Source organism: Hydractinia symbiolongicarpus, chromosome 10, assembly GCF_029227915.1.
Source record: "Hydractinia symbiolongicarpus strain clone_291-10 chromosome 10, HSymV2.1, whole genome shotgun sequence".
Taxonomy (NCBI): Eukaryota; Metazoa; Cnidaria; class Hydrozoa; order Anthoathecata; family Hydractiniidae; genus Hydractinia; species Hydractinia symbiolongicarpus.
This window is the reverse complement of record NC_079884.1, coordinates 7,057,733-7,082,165: the sequence shown is the minus strand read 5'-3', so window position 1 is coordinate 7,082,165 and position 24,433 is coordinate 7,057,733. Positions and strand designations below refer to the sequence as shown.

At 34.8% G+C, this 24,433-nt stretch overlaps 1 protein-coding gene across 1 annotated transcript; it reads left to right on the top strand.

Moving 5' to 3' along the window:
* The first annotated feature begins 21,707 nt into the window (after nucleotides 1-21,707).
* On the top strand, nucleotides 21,708-23,672 carry LOC130612820 (uncharacterized). Its single transcript, XM_057434169.1, has 3 exons — nucleotides 21,708-21,755; nucleotides 22,642-23,217; nucleotides 23,319-23,672. The coding sequence occupies exons 1-3, from the start codon at nucleotides 21,708-21,710 to the stop codon at nucleotides 23,670-23,672; spliced, it is 978 nt and encodes a 325-aa protein (XP_057290152.1).
* Nucleotides 23,673-24,433: the final 761 nt, after the last annotated feature.

Below are 24,433 nucleotides of genomic sequence, written 5' to 3'. Positions count from 1 at the left end.
ATTTATTTTATTCACTCAACCTCCATTCCAGGGCCTGTTGTCTATTCTTGTATATCCGGCAGCAGATCTGTCAGTAATGTGTAGTTCCAATAGGAAGCAAAAAGCACAACAGACGCGGTTACTATGTGCTTAGAGTAAAGTTTTTGAAAGTTGCGGAGAGTTGATAAAGACTGAAACAGTAATCCTTTCTAACAAAAGCAAAATTTCAGCAAGTTGAATGATAAAAAACAGGTGAGGAAACTGTTTAAGATAAAACTATAAATAGCTTTTTTTGCAAAAATTATTATAACTAAATATCATATCAGTGTTTACCTCCTTTGTAGCGGCTTGGATTTTACACAAAGTAGGCCTGAAGTCGGGTGCGTTTAAATAATGCCACAAGTAAGGCAGAACTATCCAGAGTAATACAACGTTTTTAATCGTTTAGAAGTTATTTATTTTTTTTGAAAAATTATATGGAACTAAAGCATTGAAAGATTCTTGGAAATAGTAATCCATAAAAATCTCTTTCATGAACACGTGTTACAACATTTTAAACTCGTGATCTTCATCTGAGTGAATTTTATATAGATTCAAGTAAACCAAAACGTTTGGTCAAACATCTAGCCTGATTGTGTTCGGCACAATCCAAAGAATTTTGTATTAATACTTTTTGACTAACTTTAACCATCCAGCCAGAGAAATACCAATTCAGGCGTTTTATATGTTGTAGCGTCCATTAAATAAGCTATGACAGGGCCCATGCTACGTTTTCAAGTGTAACGGGGCCATTCTTTTTAGCAGAAATCGTAAATAATGCCTAAGAACCTGTCACCCACCATGGTTAGGCGACGAAGAAAGTTTTGCATTCTAGAACCTCTAAAGCGACACCTGCACCGATTTTAGGGACTTGTTTTTAGCGAAAAAAGTGACAACAATAAGTATGTAAAAGGGCTTAAAAATGTTTTACTTGATTGCTTAAATTTTTGGTCACCAGCCAAAGGAGAAACAATGGTTAAAGAATCTTAGAAATCTAAAGAAAACAACACTTCTTTAAATAGTATCTTGATACTTTTGTTCAAAGATTACAAACCATGATCGGATAATTTACCTAAAATATTTATCCGATTTGGTCTGTTAAATCTTTATGAAAAGCTAGTATAGCCAATGCATTAAAGCGCTTTTGTGACATCGTTGATCAAAGCCATGTTCTCAACCTACGTGCTAACAAAAAAGATCATTCAGGGGTGGCACTTATAGCTGCACCAACAATGTTTTGTGGCAATTTGTTTGTTGATGAATTTCGAAACACTTTGGTGCTTTTTTCCATGAATTATAACCAAGACTTATATAAGCTTGTTCCTTTTTTCATTCACTCAGCAAGCTATAATTTTAGTCATGTTTAATGCGGTAAGCACATAAAACACAATCTGACCTAAAAGCAAATTTTGTAAAACAATTAAGGTTATCAATCAGGTTTAAGAACACAATATCCTATTTGACCTCGCTTTTTTACGCTTTTGAAATATCTTGAGGACCTCTGAGAATCAGAAACGCCATGGGTACGAGGTTGAGTTTAGACTTCAGACATGTTTAAACCAAAAAATATTTTTTGAGCGCATCCTTAAACAAAGAAAGATGAAAAATCAATACAAATAGGATCTATAAATGATTGCTTACTTTCTATCGTAATGTAACCAAGGGAATCGTTCAAACCATTGGTGTTGACAAGAGCGACTTTTTTCTCTATCTTTGTTTTTGGAAACATTGATGTTTTCGGTGGTTGGTAGGGGAAATCTCTGGCAATTTCTAATTAGGTGACAATGTACATATTGCAGAGGATTTACCTGCGTCCGAGGATGTAGATTTTGCACTATTTGTTGTTTTTCTGATGAAAATATATCTGGTATTTTTCTATTAGCCATTATTATAATAATATATCACACAAAAACACTTCAGCATAAACTAACTTTCTTCCTTCAAGAAAATATGTGTTAATTTATGCCCACTGCAATGGTTTTGTTTACTTTTGATTAGGCATCAAAAGGCCATATTACAGTCTTTACAGGCCTGTCGCGTAGTTGACTGTGTTGTTTTCGTCCTGCAACCTTTAAAGATATCTTACTCGTCTAATTCGCTGCCAACGTCGAAGAACTCAAAAAATATACGCCATATGATGCCATACCACAACGTCGACTGCAAGGCCCTTTTCTCTTTCTAAAGATAGAAATTTTCTCATCTCGCCGTCTAAAATTGTTACATATAAGAACACTTGGGACAAAATTAACCATCCACGGTCTTGATAGTGATACACAGTCAGTGAGGGTATAACTTCAATCCGGGTAAAACCATAGAATAAACCCGAGACTCATTTATTTCTTGGAAAAAATTTGTTTCCGCGTCTGGAGCTATGGACATTGCACATGTTACCTAAAAATAGAGCTTCATCATTCGTCCCAGCGTTATAAAATTAGTGAAAGAATGTTCTAGTGAAAAACGAACGTCTTTTCACAAAACTATGGAAGTAGTTTGTAAAATGCAAGAAAAAAGTTCTTGGTTTTAATTTTTGCAGTCAGTGCGGAAAAAACATTTTGAGTCAACAGCCAAAATGGTGTAAAAATTGCAAAGTAGAAACTTTTTGTATGCATTGCTTAAGATGCTGACAAAAGCTGGACTTTTCAGAGACTCAAAACCTGTCAAATGTTGTAAAGATTGTAACCTAGAGGGTGAAATCTTTCGCATGCAATGTGGTAAGCAACTGCAACAATGTGAGTTAAATAAGAATTACGTAAATTGGTCCAAGCTTTATAATTCTTAATGGTTCGTCAAAAATGAGCCTAAGGATTCTTTAATACAGCTGTGCTGTTGGTCTTATATCTCCTCGTTCAAGCACAACATTTTTTAGCTGGCACTCTGTCCACAGGACTTTTTAACCTGCCTGTTTGATATTTAAGCGTAAGAACGTAAATCGAATGTAGATCATCTTTTTACTAGTCCGCAGGGTTGGTGAAAAGACGTAAGTGTCTGACTATCTTTGTTCTATTCGGAGATTTCTGACGTCACTATTTCTCATATATATGTTTGACATAACGACACAAAAATATAGACTGAATCATATAAACCATTTTTTTACATGTTGAGCAAGCATTTTAGTTGATTGAAGAAAATTTTCCGTAAACAAAAAATGCTGATGTGCAAAGAATTTCTCACAACCAATCTAGATGCAGTCGTGCGAACACAACAATCGCTCAACTAAAGAACAGTCTAAGATATCAATTTTATTCTCGTGATGAACGCTAAGCATGAAGGATACATTTAAACTTTTATAGTTTCTGGGATGACTCACCGGAGTTTGAAACCAAGACCTCTTGTACTGGAAACTAAAGCTCTACCACTAGGCTATCAGTCAGAGTTAGGGGGGGTTTGATTTCTTTACATCTTTTGTGTATATACATATAGCTACGACTGTATAAATGTTTTAAATTATCCGCTCAAACGTAGATAACTATGCAGTTTTAATTTTCTTGGCTTAAAAGGTACCATGTTTTAAGATTTCTTGCTTGAACACGTATGTCAAAAATGTTGAGTATGCAGGGTTCATTTTTTTTTTGCTTTATAACATCATTCTCGGACAATATATCTTGAAAAAAAATACGAAAATTTAGTTCTGTCGTCACATTAGACCTAGCAATTTCTCAATTTGTAAAGTCACAAGTCGTTATAAACAACATAAAAAAATTCCCACATACCTTTTGTACCTGTCTGCATTTTGGATAGCTTGAGGGAGGTTATTACCAGCCAGTCAAGTGCAAAAACTTACAGTGGACTTAAAACTTTGCGCAGAGCTAATCTTCCATCTTGCCTATTACCTTTGAAAACATTACCACGATGGTTAAATTATCGCGGTTAAGAACAAGCTAAATAGAACGTTTGCGCTGTAAATTATGAGGAGAAAAATCTAAACAGTTTTGTTCAAAACCAAGTTAAAATATATCCTTGCAGAGAAATGTGTAACGCAATGAAAGAGACTCCATAGTAGAACTACTGCGCTCTGCTTGTAATACTTTTTTTGGAGTTCTTTGATTTCCGTCTGCCTCACGCGGGGCGGAATCTTTAAAATCGCCTGATGAAAGAGAGATATCTATAAAGATAAAGACAGCACATAGCCTGGAAGCTGCTATGTTTTTGTCCAGGCTAAACACTCGGAAAATTCCATTTTTTGGAAAGCCAATGAAGATACTTTATTTTAATCTATTTTAATCTCAAAAAGAGAGTGTAATTTTCGTGTTGCCAGAACATTCCATGTGCGGCCGTGAGTAAAAGTCCTTACGTTTTGTTTTTCGCCCCTTGCTGGTCTTTTTGATTTGATCGTAGTAGCTTTATTGATGGGGAGCTAAGCCTTATTTTTTTAAATTCGTGTATTTTATTAGGTAAAAATTATTTTATATATAGCCAAGTGAGAAAGGTGTGCTGGCTAGCTAGCTAGCTATCTCAATTGTTGGCGCTGACTTGCATTTTCTTTTTATAGGTGCTGGGGATAGTCATGAAATTACTTACTTGCTAGGTAGCTATGGAGCTAGCTAGCTACATAAAATAATGCTTTGTTTAGAGAGCCTTTTCATTCTTAAAGAGCAAGCAACAAAAACCTTTTATCCTGCCTTGCGTAGTTCTTCTATGACTGGACACCGAACTTCTGTTTTTATCGGAAAAAATGGGGTTAAAAAAACCTTCCAAATGACACTTTGTGGGACTACTTCCATGAGATGAAAAGATATATATTTTTATATATTTGCACAGATTTTTTTATATATTTTTGCAGAAAACGTGACAAATGTTTATTGTTGCTTGCACTGATAATTAACCTGTACCCGTTAAAAGCTTTTTTGTGTTCTTTAGAGCTAACTGCGTCTTTTTTTTCTTGAAATCAGAATAGTTTTGTTGTTTAATAATATATACGACATATGTACTGTTAGTTACAGTAAAATTATAACTTTTTTGTAAAATTGTTTCTTGTTCTTTTTCTTGGTTTCAATTGAAGCACAACTTTATGTTGATCTATATAAATATAGATGGCTATGGGGAGAACGATAACGAAGAAAAGTGAAAATTTAAGTAAAAAGATATATCGTATAAGTAGCTGTATAAACGGCTAATTATACTGTTCGCACGGTATATATTGTTATTCTGCATAGATAAATAGAATGTCTGTATATTTTATATGTCTAGCCTAACAAATCCTGTTAGTTCACCTGCTTATCGCGGATTAACACCGATAAAACCCAATCTTTAGTGGCAAATATTTCTAGACCAACGAGAAATTAATACACTGGGACGACGGGTAAGCTAGAGCTCACTATATTTTATAAAATATTTTTTGTACCTGCGGCCGTCCTTAAAAATTTTTGGTTTGCTTTTTTCCGACTGACCTTCGCGATTTATCGCAAACCACAAGAAATTTTTAATATTCTTTTATGTTCCCAGTATTTCGGCAATTTCCGACCCCCAAAAAAGTTAAACTACCGATTCAAATTATCATAACGCATATGTATAGTTAAATCAAAATCAAAATATAGCAAACAAATAATCAAAACAACAAATTAAGCCGCGATAGCGCACTTCAAACGGCTACCATAGTCATTTATATGTATCGGGACTAAGAACGACTACAAACAATATTTCTGAAGTGAAGCGACTGTAATGTGCATGTCCCAGAGGTACAAAAAATAAACCCAGCGTAATACAATTAAATAATAATACATTTCTGACCAAAATGTAATAAAAATGATCTGCCAACCGACCAACCCTCGAACAAAACTACGAGTCGGAAAAGGCAAGCCAACAATTAATTAAGGACGGCCTGGCCGCTACGCAACAGTCACACCAAACATTGACAACATCTTAACTAAGTTGAAACCCATGAGCATAAATACAGTCAATTATACTGATCATTATAAACAAATATGGCGACTGCTAGAATTGCGTTATTGCGGCGTTCTATGTTGTTTTCGTTATTCATTTGCTGAAAAATTTGTTTACAACATTTTTATTTAGCTATACTTCTACTTTAGAGAAAATTAATTTGAGTCAGGACAGTTTAACTCGTTGGGTCGTAAATCAGTGAAATACTGGAATGTTAAAAAATATTGCGTCGAACTTTTTGTATTCTGCAAAAATTGTGTAGGTTATTCAGAAAACAGCAAACAAGTAAGATTTTAAGGACAAGCAAATCTCTATAATGATACAAAAGTTGTGTCTGCTTGTGCGTGGCAAAGTGAATATTATTTTTTTGAAGTCATCAAAGATATCTCAAATGTTAATTGTCAAATGGAATGTCATGACGTAAGTAACATGTATATACATTTAACACAAATAACTAAAATTTAAATTAGTGAATCTATTACAAGGAAATCATAGCTTTGAGGCCAAATAACTTTAAAAAGGCGTGGTGACGTCAGCCATCTTTTACTGTCTTGGCAACTAGCAGCACCCTGGGACCAAATTGGTAAGTTCAGAATCGAAACTTTGATAAAGTCACCAAAAATGCTATACATTGTCTTGATAAGTGCTTTCAGATTTTTACGATAAAGGCAACAGGTATACAACTTTTTTTGTTCTTTAAGGAGTGACTTTGCTGATGTCAGCTTTAGCCGTTTGTCAAAAGCACGTGATCCAAGATATTTCCTACATAAAAGTTTCACCCTATACATAAATGCAATAGGTAAACAAATTTTTGGATCAAGTTTTGTGTCTGATGTCAGCAAAAGTTTTAAACCCTTGTTTCCTTAACCCACTCGGTCCAGGTTTATTCGAACATAATATGACCAGGGGCTTAATTCGCCCACCCCCTTCCCCCTCAATAACGTTTTATAGGTTTGTCCAAATAGAATCAAACTTACCTATAGTACGTCACAAAAGGAAGAAAATGGCAGGAATAAAATTTTGCTTGCGGCAGCAATTTTTTTTGACGTCATCAAAATCTTAAAAGTTGTTCAAAATACCACTATCTGCTTAAAATTCAATTACCTCACTACGCGAGCGAATTTTTAAGTTCTGCTTGAAGGTTCTGAAAGGTAAATAAAAGTTTTTTTAACATATTTTTTGGTTTTTACATTGATTAGATGAAAAACTGACGAATATTGCCGCAAATCCTTTTTTTTTGATTTTGGGGTAAAATTTGAAAAAATCGGGAAATCGGATTAATTACGTGACCAAAAAAAGCAAAATGAGTCTTCATAATAAAACAAAGTTAATTTGTATGTTTCAAGTTCTAAAGATATTCCTAACAAGAGTTATTATATTTTCCCCATTATAATGGTTTCATAGAGATTTTTAGGCGTAGTTTCACGTAATAGGCAATAGTCTCTGAAAGATATGGGACCTGAATATTTTGCACGCAGGTGTTTAATAGGTAAATATTATATAAACGAGTTATTGGTAACCCGTATGTATACTTATACAACAGGCTAACCTGAAGACCAGAATATGTAGGACATGATTTCAACAGGCTTACTAGCATTTTATAACCGTTTTAAGGGTAAAACATATTTGGGGGTTGGAGGAAAGCTTTAATAGCCGCATAAATATTTAGGCGTAAAGAAATTATGCACGCAATGAATCACTTTTTCTTATTTTTTAGGTTCGACAACCATCACTGGACAGAGTATAAAGAAGAAGAAACTCGACAGAGTATAAAAGCTATATATTCAGACAATCAGATATTTAGACTACTGAACTTTAAATTAAATTTAAATTAAATTTGGTAAGCATATTGGTTACTTATTGGTGAACTTACTAAATATATTAAGCCTGCCGAAAAACTTGTGTTTTTTAAATAATATGACAGAGGTTTCTCTAGTTTTCCTTGGTCTCACGTCAACACTGCTATTGTAAATCACGCGTAAAGAAGCTGCCGCGAAATGATTCTTTTACTGTCTAGTGATGTTGAAACTAATCCTGGGCCTTACTCTGTTTTAAAGTCGGTACAAGAATCTTTTCATCAATGGGATGTCAGGCTCGGAACTTTTATTGGCACACAATGTATGTGTAATTCCCTGTTTGCGGTCGTTTGGTTGGTTATTGAAAAGGTTTCTTTTTGCAACCCAGGTGATTTTGATCATATCCTCAGCGAAGGAACAAAGTTGTACACGAGCTTGGGTTACACAAACCAGTACTTGAGTGCAAGTGACCTCCCAAATAGTTTGACTGCTGAAAACAATGTGATACAAATACAAAGTTTAGAAAATATTTCTCATATTGTTACAGATAATAGCACTACCTTGCGCACATTTCATAATTCATCACATTCCGATAAAGGACGAGGAATGTTGGGCATTATAAGCGGCGTTAGTTTTGCTATAATTAGGGGTCACCCACAAGTTTATTTATTTGATCCTCATAGCCGAAATAGTTTTGGACAAATAACAGAATGTGGTACATCAGTCCTATGTTCCCTTTTATGTTCCCAGTATTTCGGCAATTTCCGACCCCCAAAAAAGTTAAACTACCGATTCAAATTATCATAACGCATATGTATAGTTAAATCAAAATCAAAATATAGCAAACAAATAATCAAAACAACAAATTAAGCCGCGATAGCGCACTTCAAACGGCTACCATAGTCATTTATATGTATCGGGACTAAGAACGACTACAAACAATATTTCTGAAGTGAAGCGACTGTAATGTGCATGTCCCAGAGGTACAAAAAATAAACCCAGCGTAATACAATTAAATAATAATACATTTCTGACCAAAATGTAATAAAAATGATCTGCCAACCGACCAACCCTCGAACAAAACTACGAGTCGGAAAAGGCAAGCCAACAATTAATTAAGGACGGCCTGGCCGCTACGCAACTGTCACACCAAACATTGACAACATCTTAACTAAGTTGAAACCCATGAGCATAAATACAGTCAATTATACTGATCATTATAAACAAATATGGCGACTGCTAGAATTGCGTTATTGCGGCGTTCTATGTTGTTTTCGTTATTCATTTGCTGAAAAATTTGTTTACAACATTTTTATTTAGCTATACTTCTACTTTAGAGAAAATTAATTTGAGTCAGGACAGTTTAACTCGTTGGGTCGTAAATCAGTGAAATACTGGAATGTTAAAAAATATTGCGTCGAACTTTTTGTATTCTGCAAAAATTGTGTAGGTTATTCAGAAAACAGCAAACAAGTAAGATTTTAAGGACAAGCAAATCTCTATAATGATACAAAAGTTGTGTCTGCTTGTGCGTGGCAAAGTGAATATTATTTTTGAAGTCATCAAAGATATCTCAAATGTTAATTGTCAAATGGAATGTCATGACGTAAGTAACATGTATATACATTTAACACAAATAACTAAAATTTAAATTAGTGAATCTATTACAAGGAAATCATAGCTTTGAGGCCAAATAACTTTAAAAAGGCGTGGTGACGTCAGCCATCTTTTACTGTCTTGGCAACTAGCAGCACCCTGGGACCAAATTGGTAAGTTCAGAATCGAAACTTTGATAAAGTCACCAAAAATGCTATACATTGTCTTGATAAGTGCTTTCAGATTTTTACGATAAAGGCAACAGGTATACAACTTTTTTTGTTCTTTAAGGAGTGACTTTGCTGATGTCAGCTTTAGCCGTTTGTCAAAAGCACGTGATCCAAGATATTTCCTACATAAAAGTTTCACCCTATACATAAATGCAATAGGTAAACAAATTTTTGGATCAAGTTTTGTGTCTGATGTCAGCAAAAGTTTTAAACCCTTGTTTCCTTAACCCACTCGGTCCAGGTTTATTCGAACATAATATGACCAGGGGCTTAATTCGCCCACCCCCTTCCCCCTCAATAACGTTTTATAGGTTTGTCCAAATAGAATCAAACTTACCTATAGTACGTCACAAAAGGAAGAAAATGGCAGGAATAAAATTTTGCTTGCGGCAGCAATTTTTTTTGACGTCATCAAAATCTTAAAAGTTGTTCAAAATACCACTATCTGCTTAAAATTCAATTACCTCACTACGCGAGCGAATTTTTAAGTTCTGCTTGAAGGTTCTGAAAGGTAAATAAAAGTTTTTTTAACATATTTTTTGGTTTTTACATTGATTAGATGAAAAACTGACGAATATTGCCGCAAATCCTTTTTTTTTGATTTTGGGGTAAAATTTGAAAAAATCGGGAAATCGGATTAATTACGTGACCAAAAAAAGCAAAATGAGTCTTCATAATAAAACAAAGTTAATTTGTATGTTTCAAGTTCTAAAGATATTCCTAACAAGAGTTATTATATTTTCCCCATTATAATGGTTTCATAGAGATTTTTAGGCGTAGTTTCACGTAATAGGCAATAGTCTCTGAAAGATATGGGACCTGAATATTTTGCACGCAGGTGTTTAATAGGTAAATATTATATAAACGAGTTATTGGTAACCCGTATGTATACTTATACAACAGGCTAACCTGAAGACCAGAATATGTAGGACATGATTTCAACAGGCTTACTAGCATTTTATAACCGTTTTAAGGGTAAAACATATTTGGGGGTTGGAGGAAAGCTTTAATAGCCGCATAAATATTTAGGCGTAAAGAAATTATGCACGCAATGAATCACTTTTTCTTATTTTTTAGGTTCGACAACCATCACTGGACAGAGTATAAAGAAGAAGAAACTCGACAGAGTATAAAAGCTATATATTCAGACAATCAGATATTTAGACTACTGAACTTTAAATTAAATTTAAATTAAATTTGGTAAGCATATTGGTTACTTATTGGTGAACTTACTAAATATATTAAGCCTGCCGAAAAACTTGTGTTTTTTAAATAATATGACAGAGGTTTCTCTAGTTTTCCTTGGTCTCACGTCAACACTGCTATTGTAAATCACGCGTAAAGAAGCTGCCGCGAAATGATTCTTTTACTGTCTAGTGATGTTGAAACTAATCCTGGGCCTTACTCTGTTTTAAAGTCGGTACAAGAATCTTTTCATCAATGGGATGTCAGGCTCGGAACTTTTATTGGCACACAATGTATGTGTAATTCCCTGTTTGCGGTCGTTTGGTTGGTTATTGAAAAGGTTTCTTTTTGCAACCCAGGTGATTTTGATCATATCCTCAGCGAAGGAACAAAGTTGTACACGAGCTTGGGTTACACAAACCAGTACTTGAGTGCAAGTGACCTCCCAAATAGTTTGACTGCTGAAAACAATGTGATACAAATACAAAGTTTAGAAAATATTTCTCATATTGTTACAGATAATAGCACTACCTTGCGCACATTTCATAATTCATCACATTCCGATAAAGGACGAGGAATGTTGGGCATTATAAGCGGCGTTAGTTTTGCTATAATTAGGGGTCACCCACAAGTTTATTTATTTGATCCTCATAGCCGAAATAGTTTTGGACAAATAACAGAATGTGGTACATCAGTCCTTTTAAAATTTGATACATTACAACAAGTTGAAAACTACATACGCAAAATTTATGTGTCCGCTGGTCAAGAAAGGTATCTCGAGACTCAATATTTTAAAATACTAACAACTGAACAGATAACCGATAACATTATGCTTTCCATTCGTAAAAAGAGAAAACTAGATCAGAAAAAAAGTAAATCCGAGAGAGGCCGAGTAAAACAAAAAGAGTTAACAAGCACTTATAGAAAAACAGAACGTGGCAAAGCTAAGGTAAAAGAATCAACAAACACCTATAGAAAAACAGAATATGGCCAAGTTAAGCTAAGAGTGGATAGGCAAATATCAAAAAACGGAACAGGGCCAAGCGAGGCAAAGAGAAGCCATAACTAGATATCGTGAAACTGAGCAGGGCCAACCAACGCAAAGAACTGCAAAGAAACGATATGCAGCCCAAGAAGGTAAAGAAACTAAACGTACGCGTGTTAACATTTTGCCCCATTCTAATGCAAAAATAAATCAATTTAAAAAATGCATTGAGAATGGACCATTTTATACTTATGCTAAATGTAATCGTTTTTGTAAAGGCGTTCAATAAAATTGTTTCGCCATGTTGATTATGCTGCCATTTCAGAAAAACATTTTTGTTTCAGAATACAAAGTTTCGATGGCAAAGAATACATATGTACAACATGCCATTAAATCTCACAAACATACCACCTTCTTGGATTAATTTAACATCTGAACATGAAACTAGAGAAAGTGAAAATGAAATGAACATTGACTTTGCAAAAGGATCGACACCAAGTATTAATATCAGTTACGTAAAAACCAAGAATGAGGATTACTTGGACGATAGCGAAGAAGAGATTGAAAATCTGTTAAACGAACATCGTTTGCCTTGCCAATAAACATCTTTTGTTCTAACTATTTCACATGAGCAAATTGACGACGGAAATATTGTTATTGCTCCAGGAGAGAACAAATTTCCCATACCGATAATTTCTGGTGAGCATTGTGAAGAACTTTCCCACCCTTATCTATTTACAACAGGTAAATTCGGATATCATACGAAAAGAGAAGTACCACTTTCCCCAACCAAGTATTTCAACCAAAGATTATTGAATTATAGACCGAAGTTTGCCTCTGATAGTGATTACATATTTTTTGCTCATGCAGTTACACAATATCTTAATTTGATTAGTCGCATAAATATAACTATGCAAAAAAATTAAAGCGGACGGTCTTGCAGCATGAATGATGTTTTAAAATTTTAAAGAATGGGTTAAGTCGTTTACAGACAGTGACGACGCTTTCACGTTTGTGAACACGTTGAAAGGAACTCTTGCATGGAAACGATTTCTTTTTGAAGTTTTGGCTATGGTAAAACCGCTAGGACTTCCAACGTTTTTTATGACTTTGTCTTGTGCAGATTTAAGATGGAATAAACTGGTTAAAAAAATCACTAAAATACAAGGAAATGACATATCCGAAGAAGAAATCGACAATCTAAATTGCTATCTACGAACCGAGGTTCTCCCGTTCTTTTATCAAGACATTACCAATACTAAGTTGAGACCTTTTTTAAAACCATAGTTGTCAACGGACTGTTAGGTATAGTAAACTACTACGTCATTAGAGTTGAATTTCAGGTGAGGTAGCCCACACATCCACTCTTTATTATGGGTTGTTAATGCACTAATTTTACGTAGCGATAATAAGAAAGAATATATTGCCTTTGTGGATAACATAGTTGAATGCTAGCTTCCTTGTGAAGAAAGCAACCCAGTTCTTCACAGACTAGTTTCGACATATCAAACACATTCTCATTCCAAATCTTGTTGTAAGTACATAAAAAAAAATTTCAATACTCTTCGGGGAAATTTTTTACAGACCATACAATCGTCGCTGAGCCTTTGCCTGACAACATCTCTAATGAAGAAAGGGAAACACAACTAAAGGAAAGGAAGATTATACTAGAAAAAGTAAAAACTTACATGGATTTAAATTTAAATCCAAGATTAAACAATATTCTGCATCCAGGTTAACCTAATTATACCCAACCAGGTATAATTGAAGAAATTCTTTAAAGTTTAGCCATTAAAAAAAAAGAGTATGAAAATGCACTGAGCATTTCCCCTGATAGTGGATTTCAAATTCACTTCTAAGGGCTTCCAGATTCCTGTTTTATAAATAATTATTTTACCGAAGGCTTGATGTCATGGGAAGCCAACATAGACATTCAACCTGTTCTTTATTATTATAAAGCGGTTTCTTACATGTGTGCTTTTTTCTTTAAAGCTGAAGACGAATCTTCAGAAGCAATGAGGAAAGCCGCATCACAAGCACTAGAAACTGGCGATTCGTTATTTGTACAAATGAAATCCATTACAAATGTGTATCTAAATCATCAGTTCAAAAAGCAGTTGCTATTGTGATGCCAGAAATATGGCTACGAAAGGCATTTCCAGCGGTAGCTTTTGCAAATAGTAACATTTCTGAGAAGAGATATAGGGTATGTCGTAACGAAGAAAAGATTTTAAGTTTACCACCAGACAGTACCGATATTTTTAAATGAGATATGTTGGATAGATACATGGATAGACCAAATCCAAAATTTTAAAATAAGGAGATACCCTATGTTGGAACAAATATGTTATGCTGAATTCTTGTCAAGCTACTCCATGAAAAAAAACGAAACCAGATGATGAAAATGACAGCCAACCAGAAGTACTTAAAGAAATAATAGCTGATACTCATATGGAATCGCCTCATCCGAAAAATCTACCTCTTATGTCCTCTAAAGAAATGTTGTCTGTACGAAAAGAAAAGCGTTTCCTAAGGTACCATGTGCCTAGTCGACAGAAAAATTCAGAAGGGTACGCACATCATTTGCTCTCTATGTTTTATCCTTTTCGCCAGGAAGCAGAATTGCTAAGCAAAAACTGGTGTAATTACTTAGAGAAATTATTGGAAAACGGTGTATTATAAATTATAAATACAAATTGTTGAAATGACGATGTTAATGATGAAATGAGCAATATAAATTACTATAGCAATCAAGAAGTTCCAAATGAAACCGAAAACGTCACAGTTATTGGGAACACTTTTTCATCGGTTAGTAATTCTGGAATTTCTGATGACAAACTCCATGAAAAAATTGGAGCATTAAACGAAACCCAAAGGGAAGATTTTGAAGTCGTGAATGATTGCGTTAGAAGGTACAAAAAGCTTGGAATGTAACGCACACCATAAAATTAGCCAATTCTTTCTAACAGGAAGCGCAGGCTGTGGAAAGTCACACTTGAATAAAACAATTTCTGACATGCTAAATGAAGCACCATCTTATCGTACATGGAACTTAGAAATAGATAAAATTCTTATTCTGGCAATGTTGAGGGAAATACAATACATTCAGCCTTAGGTATACCAGTTGATAGAAGTTTTACTAAAAACATTTCTAAGTTGAGTAATAAAAAGAGGTGCATGCTGCGAAATAAGCATTCAGAGCTAAGCATTATCGTAATAGACGGAATCTCAATAATCTCAAACAAACTGCTGTTCCACATTCACCAATGGCTAACTGAAATATTTTGGATGCACAGATGATATTCCATTTGCAGGAATATCTGTTATAGCATGTGGGGATTTATACCAATTTCCACCAATTCAAGCAAGACTAATTTATGCAGACTACAAAGATGTACTGTTAAATCTTTCGCATTGCTGGAAATAGTTTAAGATTGCTGAACTGACAGAAGTTATGAGGCAGCGTGGTGATCAATGTTTGTTAAATTATTAAACAATATCAGAGTGGGAAACTTAGAAACGCACCACGAAGATTTACTAAAATCTAAATTCATTTTTTAAAATGACCTAAACTACGCCAAAGATGCGATTCATATCTTTGTTGAAAACCAACCTGCCTCTGAACATAGCAAAATATGCTAAACAGTATATCATCGGATCAAATAAATATCGACGCCATTGACAAAATCCCAGAAAATATTCCTGTGTCAATGGTGCAAAAACTCCATACCCGCACAAAAAACAGGTGGACTAGCTCAAAAACTTCGTCTAAAACTAAACGCGAAAGTCATGTTGACATCAAATATTGACATATCAGATAAACTTATTAATGGACAGATTGGAACTGTTTATCGTATAAATACCGATGGATTAGGAAAAGTAACAAAAATATATTTGAGAATGGAAGACAAAAGTACAGGAGTTAATTAAGCTATGAGAACAGATCCATATGCTATACAAGAAAATGTTATTACAATAAGCAGGATAGAAAAGGAAATCAAATTTAATAAACAGAATCTAACTTCACCTACTATGAAACGAATGCAATTCCCACTAATGCTGTCATGGGCCTGTACTGTTCACAAGGTTCAACGTTTAATAAAATTGTTGTTTATTTTGATTTAATAAAGCAACAAGCCTTTCACTCAGGACAAATCCATGTCGCATTTAGTGGAGTCACAAGCTTAGAGGGTTTATACCTAACGGAAACATTTTCCAGATCAGCTATTAAATCAGACACACGAGCAACCGAGCAATACAATTATATGCGAAAACACCCAAAATTGACATCAAAAGATACTGGCGTAATTTGTGAAGTAGTAACTTTGCTTAAAACAAGATCCTACAACATGGAAAGTGATTTATTATGCCTAACAGAAACTCAGATATATTAAAAAAGACCTACTTTGTTCATCACTAACATCCTTCCTGGCAGTGAGCGGGATTCGATCCGCGGTCCCCAGAACTAAGAGCCGCAGACGAACCCAGTACACTACGTGCGGCAATATGTTATAAGAGAACTCAGATAGTTTATTCCTTACGGACCGCGGGTCAAATAAGTGCCAGGCAGTATGTTAGTGACGAACAAAGTTGTTCTTTTTCAATATGACTTACACGCATTATACTCGCCCGTCATGATCATAGGTCCGATCGGGGTGAAGCATTCTCTGTTGAGAATGAAATACGGATGTGCTATGATAAATATTCACCCATGGAAACTTAGATATCATTTAAATCAAACTGCAACACAAGACTAGATTACTTTACTTTAATTCCAAACAGCAATGTGGATAGGGTTTCTAGTCTTTTAGTTGGTCGTAATGAAACTACAGAATTGTTTGATATTGTGAATACTCCAGGTGCAATATTTTATAAAGTGACGAAGAAAACGTTTCAAAAGAATGCTGTTAGTTTTCTACATCTATATCGCAAAAATTCTCTTAATCGAGAGGAATCATCATACCTTACTCAACATTTTTTGGGAAACTGATCGCTGATGTTATACTTAGATATTTTAATGTAAATGCATTTAGTGATGAAAACTAGTTCCTTGTTCACTGAATATAAACAAGTTGTAACCTCCTTAACTCATATATCCGTTCTTTTCACTTCTTCCCAGCAATGGGTGATTAAGAATAAATAACAACTCAATATGGTGATATTGGTATTCTCGCCTCGTTGGCATGGCAAAGCACGCATACAATACACACTTTCGCCTCTTTGGCTTGGCAAAGCACATATACAATACACCTCGCCTCGTTGGTTTAGCAAAGAGCACATGTACAATACAATTCTCGCCTCGTTGGCTTAGCAAAGCACATATACAATACACCGCCGCGTTGGCTTGGCAAAGCACTTGGCTTGGCAAAGCACATATACAATACACCGCCTCGTTGACTTGGCAAAGAACATATACAATACACTATTCTCGCCTCGTTGGCTTGACAAAGCACATATACAATACACACAACTATGATGAACGGCATGATGATCAGCAACTGGATGAAAAAACTTCTCTAGCCCATGGATCCAAACGTGGGAGCTTTATAGCCTTTTTTCTAGAGAAGAAAAACCGTGAAGATGACCATTTGTTATGCCGTGCATCTTACAATATATATCTTCGTAGTCTGTTTTCCACGATTTTCGTCATAAACTCGAAGTTTGATGGTACATGAAAAGATAAAAGATATGAAGAACATTAAACACTGTTAGCAAAAGTTTGCGACGCCAAGGCCAACTGACGATCGAGGAAGAACCCTTGCGAGAATCGCCTGAAATACTAACTCACTGCGCATGAGCAGTCACACCTGCAAAGCATTGCCGTACAGAATCTGAAAAGAAACTTAGTTTCCAGCAATCTGCGATAGTGGAAACCTCGCGTTCACTTATTGACCACTTAGGCAGAAGAGCAATAAAAAGGAATCGCCATTTGACTTTTAATGACGTCAGCAATGATAAAAATTAATAAAATAAAATTTACTTGTTGACTGTATTGTATAGAACTTAAAATGCTAATCAAAATAATGTATAAGATCATGTGGTTTTAAAGAAAGGTCAAAGAGAAATAACGATTTAAACATTTTGCTGACACCAACAAGAAATTGTTAAAAGACAAAAAAAGACTTTTTAAAAATTTGTATAATAGATTGCAATGGCTGCGTTAAAAGGTTAGTTATTGATGTTAAGTTATTGAGACATTTTTGATGACCTGAAATTTTTCGGCAACATCTAGGGAAAATGCACACTTGTCAAAACCGCCTCTCACAAGCACCCAGACACACGGTATTATTATAAGACATTGTAATTTCTTCTCTTCTATTAGCCGATCACGTTGGAGATATTTTTCGTGCTATTACTTTATTACTAGTCAATAAAGCCCGTGAAAAATATCCACTAGTATAAGCAGGGTTCCCACCTTTTTTTCAAACCAAATTTGAGAAGATTTAGGGATATTTGAGGTGATTTTTGAGGAGCATTTGTTAACAAAAATTGAAGAGATTTAAGGAGAAAAGTTGCACTTGTAAAAATGAAGGAACCACACACATTTTGTGAACCACATTTTGTGACTTTTCCTAATTTTTATTGGACTTGTCAATCTCACTATATTGTAATGCTAAAAATAAATGCTTTCTAAACTAACCAGTTGTATGAATATGGGATTATGTATGTGATAGTGACAAAAAGTCATCATACAATATTGACATGCATACTGTGTAATTTGCAGACCGGAATATTGGTAATTTACAGACAAGAATGTTTGTAATTTCCTATTTCTCTATTTCTATTGTCATATGATAACGTCATAGGTCATTTTGTCCCATGTCAATTCGAATTGTCTTTATTGAGTAGGTACTGACGTAAGTGCTAATAGATATACCAAGTTTTATTCCATGTCAGCTGCTAACACAAAGGTTCTCAAATATAGATTTTTCAAGAAAAATTCTTGAAGATTTAAATTCTGATCGATTACCATTTTCTCCTTGGAGAAATCCCTTGTCTTTATACCACCTGTTAATGTTCCTATTAATATCTTACATTTTTACATTACTTTTTTAATGACTAGTACTATAAATAGTTTTAAAAAAGATAAAAAGACGAGAATTTACAAGAAAGACATATTTTCTTCAACCATTGTCTCATTTTGACGTCATCACTTCCTGTGATGACATGTAAACCTAAATATTTTGTCACTAATTAAGTCACAACATATTGGTGCTTCTTTGAGTCAAGTTTTATCACTTAAAACCAAACTGAACAAATGTTCATCCGCGGGCACCTTATGCCCCCCTACTTAAAAGGGTCAAAATAGCCTATACCAAATAGGGTTAATATATGTTACTATAAAACAAACAGGGGCTAATAAGCTAAGCCTGATGTTTACCAATGAAATTGATTCATTTTAAACCAACGTATTGGGGCAGTATTCTGAAAAAGTTCAGCCCTAGCCATAAGCTCATAAAAATCAACAGAACATGTTAACACTTTCCTTCTCAGTTAATGAAACTCTGTGTATGGACCAATTTGCATTTATAGATAATGTATGGGTTATGCTAAGAAAGCAGTTAGAACAGAATTGGAAAGTATAAAGATGTAACCCCCCCCCTAAAAAAAAAAAAAAAAAAAAGAAAAGCAAAAAATATTGTTTGCAATTGAAATCCTCAAGTTCTTGATCATTTTCTTTAGCAGATTTTCGAAAAGCACTAGATTTGGTTTAGAGTGCCTTCACTCCATCTGGAGTGTTACGTAGAGGTCGGCATCTGTATGAAGCTCGCAAATGGTTTTTGTTACAATTAACTTCATTTTTCTTGATTTAGTCGATTTATGCATTTTTGTCTTTCTTTTTAGCTGTTTTTTATTAGAAACTCGATTCTTAATATCTTTGATGGGTCGATCCGACATGTCGACGAAGAGATGGTGTAATGTTTATTATATGTAATAACATAGCATTTGCATCATGTAATTCTTGACAACTCGTTGTGCAACCAAAGTAATTTCTGACAGATCATCAACTAACAAATTTTTATGAACACTAAAACCATGCTCGATAGAAGCTTATTAATGTGACAATATAAGGATGATTTTAATAATTACTCCTTAATTTCAGTACTTTTTATCATCAAGGAAATTCTGATAAAATTCACCAAGGCAAATAGAATCATTTGGCTTGTCTTCAGCACAAGAACTTGTTATCTGCTCTCCCATGTACAATATTCTAACCATATTTGCAAGCCTTGTTTCATTTTTGTCAGGTAACTCCACCAATAAACTCGATATCAAACATCTAGCATGTCTGGTCAACGCCATTTTAAAAGGAAACTTCACTATCATGTGAAAACATATCGTACATAACAAAGATATAGCATCTTGCTTAAATTGAGCAATTTGTATTACTGGTTGGTGCCTTTGATTTGAGAAGAAAAACTTATTTTCAAAAAATTTGACGACATTTGAAGAGAATTGAGGGGACCTTTTGAATTTCAGGAGAATTGAGAAGTTATGAGGAAGCGTGAGAACCCTAATGAGATATTTACGTTGAATTAGTGTTATTGACACCGCAATGTTGACCTTATAGATTAGCACTTGATACATGCTTTTTTCGAAGACATCAAAGGAAAATGAACACATCCACTTTGCCTGTTACAGGCAGACGCAGTCTCTGTATTATTATAGAGAAGACTAGCCGGGAAGCCCGGCATCGAAACTCCGGGTTGATCCACAAGTAACTGTGTGACCTGGCGTTAAGCACTTAGTGGAGCGCTTCATAAAAAATTGCGTCAAACAGTCAGGTGGAGCGCTTTACAGGTAAGCAGTATGTCGTCAATCGATTGAAGCGCACGCGATATTATAGTGTTTCGGTTGTAATGTATTTTTCAAAATATAACTGCACTGCTACTTTAGCCGAAATAAAAACATAGTTTACAACCCGTTGTTATCCGTCATAGCAAAAACAAACAGTCAATATTATTTTATTTTGCAAAATAAGTTTTAGTAAATGTGGACAAATTACTTCTGACACTGAACTGACCTCTCACTATGGGTTAACGATCAGCTAACCATAGTGCACATGATGCGCTAAGACCTTACCCATAGTTTGAACGTGAAAGTGTCTGCTTAGCTCACAGCTGAACTCATCGTTAGCTCATCGTTAGCCGATTTTTTTAAATCAAATTTTTTTAATATATTTTTTTTTGGCTTGAGATAAGCTCACTTTCAAGAATCTTCAAAGGGAGGCGACATAAATTGTGTTCAAAACGATTTATGTTTTTAAAATTGGTTGTATGTTTTGTTGTGAAATGTCATTTTAAAACCTAAATGGCTAACAAAAATAAAAAATGACGTTTGAAGAAGAAGAAAAAGAGTTACTGTTTAATGTGAAAGTTTTTCCCTGCCTTTCTGACCGAAAGTTGTTACCTTCTTCGTAATTTTGTTAATTTCTTTCTTTCCAAGCTACGTCCTATCCTTCGAGGTAGTGATAATAACAGGATTTTTTTTATCTTTCCTTTTCATTCTTTTCGCATTATATTTGGCTACAAAAGAGCTAATGATGCACCGTAGTGTAAACGTGAAACAAATACACCAGGTACCCCAAGAATATTATGCGCACTATGGTTAGCTTATCGTTAGACCATAGTGAGAACCAAGCTTTAAGTACTTAAGTACCAAGTACTTAATACGTTTTTCAAAAAACTTTATTACAGCTTTGGTTTTAAAACACAGGTTGCACTTTGTTAAAACGCCAGGTTAAGCCACAAGTAACTGTTTTACCCGACGTTGACACCCGAATAATTGATTAATAAGAGCCACCAACTGTGCCACATATTCAGATAAAGGGCTTTAGTACAGCTATATATTATGTAGTAAATCAAGTGAAGTGCTCACGACTTAAAAATAAATTTCCACAACTTAAGTTAAAATAAAAGCACAGCTTACAATCCCTTGCTACGCCGTCAAAAAAAAACAGCTGGGCAATCTTTTTATACTTTTTAGGGCATGTTCACAGTGAAAACTTGAAATAAAATGTTTCTACAAGCTAAGGGCTTAGTACAGATATACAATGATACACAGGTGTAATATCCTTTTCTCAAAAAATATTATATACCGGAACTTCGGTTAAACAGAAACAACGGCCCGTTGTTAACACTGGACTCGTCGCAACAAAGCGGATAAAAGTATATCGCATTTGATATTTGTGTTTCCGTAACATCATTTTCTAACTCAGCGCAGAGAGTTGGTCCGCGCAGAGACAGAAAGACGACGGCTATTATTATAGAGACAGCCAAATCCCGTGAAAGAATCCACAACAAAAACATACAATATAGTAATTTGAATTTTTAAAATTAACAATTTAACCTCGACTTTTTGTCCCTTTTTTATAACGGAACGGCAAAAAGTTAAAAAAGCCGTGGGATCGAGAGTACCCACAGTCTGCATAGCTTTTTATTTATACCCGTTAAAAACAAAAGGTTTAAAAATTTAATCAGGTACAAAAAAAAAAAATCAACATAATCAAAGGCCTGTAACAACCGCTACGTTAAAAGCGACATCTGCTAAAATTTATACTTGCTTTGCCATGCCAAAAGTACAAAAGGGAAAAAAGTATACCTGACAGTAGAAAAATCCAACATATTTTGCCAAGTCATACAAAAAGGTTATTACAAAATTCCCACACTGTACAGTTTGTAACACATCATACCAAAATCAGATATTCAGTCTATGGTATACAGCAGTCCTTTCAAAGTGTTACACAAAGTATAAAAATCAACAGTTATTAACTTAAATCATTTCAGTATATTGTATATTTACCGCAATATCTCAATCCAAAATATAAATATTAAAGGAACAGTTTGCCTAACAGACACGAACTATGTATTAAGAAAACAGCGCAAACGTGCTGTGCATGATAAAAATGCAGTGTTTTCGAACTTAATATTTATTGAACATATTTCAAAAGATTGTAACGTTAACAGAGATTGAAGACAGATTCGGATTTAGGGAAATGTTTCGGATAGATGTAGGGGATTTCGATTTCCTGATATCAACGGGGCAGATGAGCAATTGTGGTGGCCACAAACCAATTATGGCAGAAGAAAGACTCGCTCTTACTCTTCGTTTTCTTGCGACAAGAGGATCATTTCAATTACTTCATTTTCAGTTCAGAATTTCTTTGAATGCAGTATCCTATATAATAAAAGGGTGTTGCAGGGCTTTGGTGGAGAAATTGGTCGCAAAATGTCTTCAACTACCATCATCCGAGAAAGAGTGGCTACAAATTTCCGAGAAGTTTGAGACTAGGTGGAACTATCCTCATGCTTTAGGTGCAATGGATGGGAAGCACAATACTATAAAGAAGCCTGCCAATTGCGGCTCATACTACTACAACTACAAACATAATCATTCGATAATCCTTTTAGCGATTGCTGGTCCTGAGTACGAATGCTTGTATGCTGATGGTGGGTCTAACGGACGAGTTAGCGACTCAGGTGTGTGGAGCCACAGTTCCTTGCTACAATCTATTAAAGATGGGTCGGTAAAGCTTCCAAAGGATGATAATTTATTTAGTGGTGTTTCTTTGCCCTATGTGACGATGCTTTTGCATTGAAAACATTTATGATGAAACCTTATCCTCAGCAAAACGTAACAGAAAATAAACGAATCTACAACTACAGACACAGTAGAGCAAGACGAATTTCCGAAAATCTGTTTGGTATTCTTGCCAACAGATGGAGAGTCTTTTTTACTACAATAAATTTGGAGCCAAAACATGTCGAAAACATAGTCCTCTTAGCTTTGGCATTGCACAACATGCTTATCAAAAAATCAGCTTATCGTACGGTAAATTTAGCAGATTCTATCCTTGACAATGGTCATATTCGAGAAGGCGAATGGCGGAGACATTTCATTCCCTCCAAATGCCTAAAATTGGTCACAATGCATCTGTTACAGCTAAAGCAATCAGGGACGACTTTAAAGATTATTTTATGAACGAAGGAGCTGTAGACTGGCAGTGGAAATATTGCTAAAGAACAATTTATTTTTTATGAACAGAACTTAATATCTTTAGATGTTTTTCCTAGCGATATAAAACGAAATAAACTACAATGTTTGTGATCTATGAAAAATATTCATATTCCTAGAAAGGTTTGTTTCTCATATCAAATTGCATACTTCAATTTTCTAGTATTATAGTAACAAATACAATAAAAATAATATAATAAAAAGTATTCCTACTCCTAGAAAGGATTGTTTATCATATCAGTGTAGCTATGTGCTTGTACTGGGTGTGTTGTGTTGGCGTTACTAAAAGAACTGCTTCCACTGTTCTTTTGCACTGGTGTGCTATTAAAATATAAGTGATTGGAATAACTCCCATAGATCATTGGTCGGTTTATATGCTCGTCCTTGTCGGACTGCATCTCAATATCGAACAACACGTCAGAAATTCACTTTTCAGCGTATCTTCGTTCATGGTTTCCCAATTTAGACATTTTTTCTTCTACGTAGGCAGCAAAGTTCGAAGTGGAATTCTTGTTAACCACGGGAGAGGTAGCCTCGGTAGCCTTGGCTGGTTTAGTAATCGCCTCAGTGCATTTGGATAGTAAATCTAATTTGCGCTCAGCAATGCTTTTTTTCTCGTGGGTTGGCACCTTGGTGTCTTCATCTTCGTCATTTTCGAGATTTTTCACCTCAATGGTATGTTTATGAGTGTCTCTACTTTTAGCTGATTTAACCACAGGTACTAAGAA

Bases quoted from the DNA above. Each gene is read 5' to 3' on its own strand.
- LOC130612820 (XM_057434169.1), top strand. From the start codon at position 21,708: ATGTTTCTACAAGCTAAGGGCTTAGTACAGATATACAATGATACACAG. The intron at 21,756-22,641 runs GTGTAATATCCT...ATATTTCAAAAG, and splicing joins AGATATACAATGATACACAG to ATTGTAACGTTAACAGAGAT. The intron at 23,218-23,318 runs GTAAAGCTTCCA...CCTTATCCTCAG, and splicing joins AATCTATTAAAGATGGGTCG to CAAAACGTAACAGAAAATAA.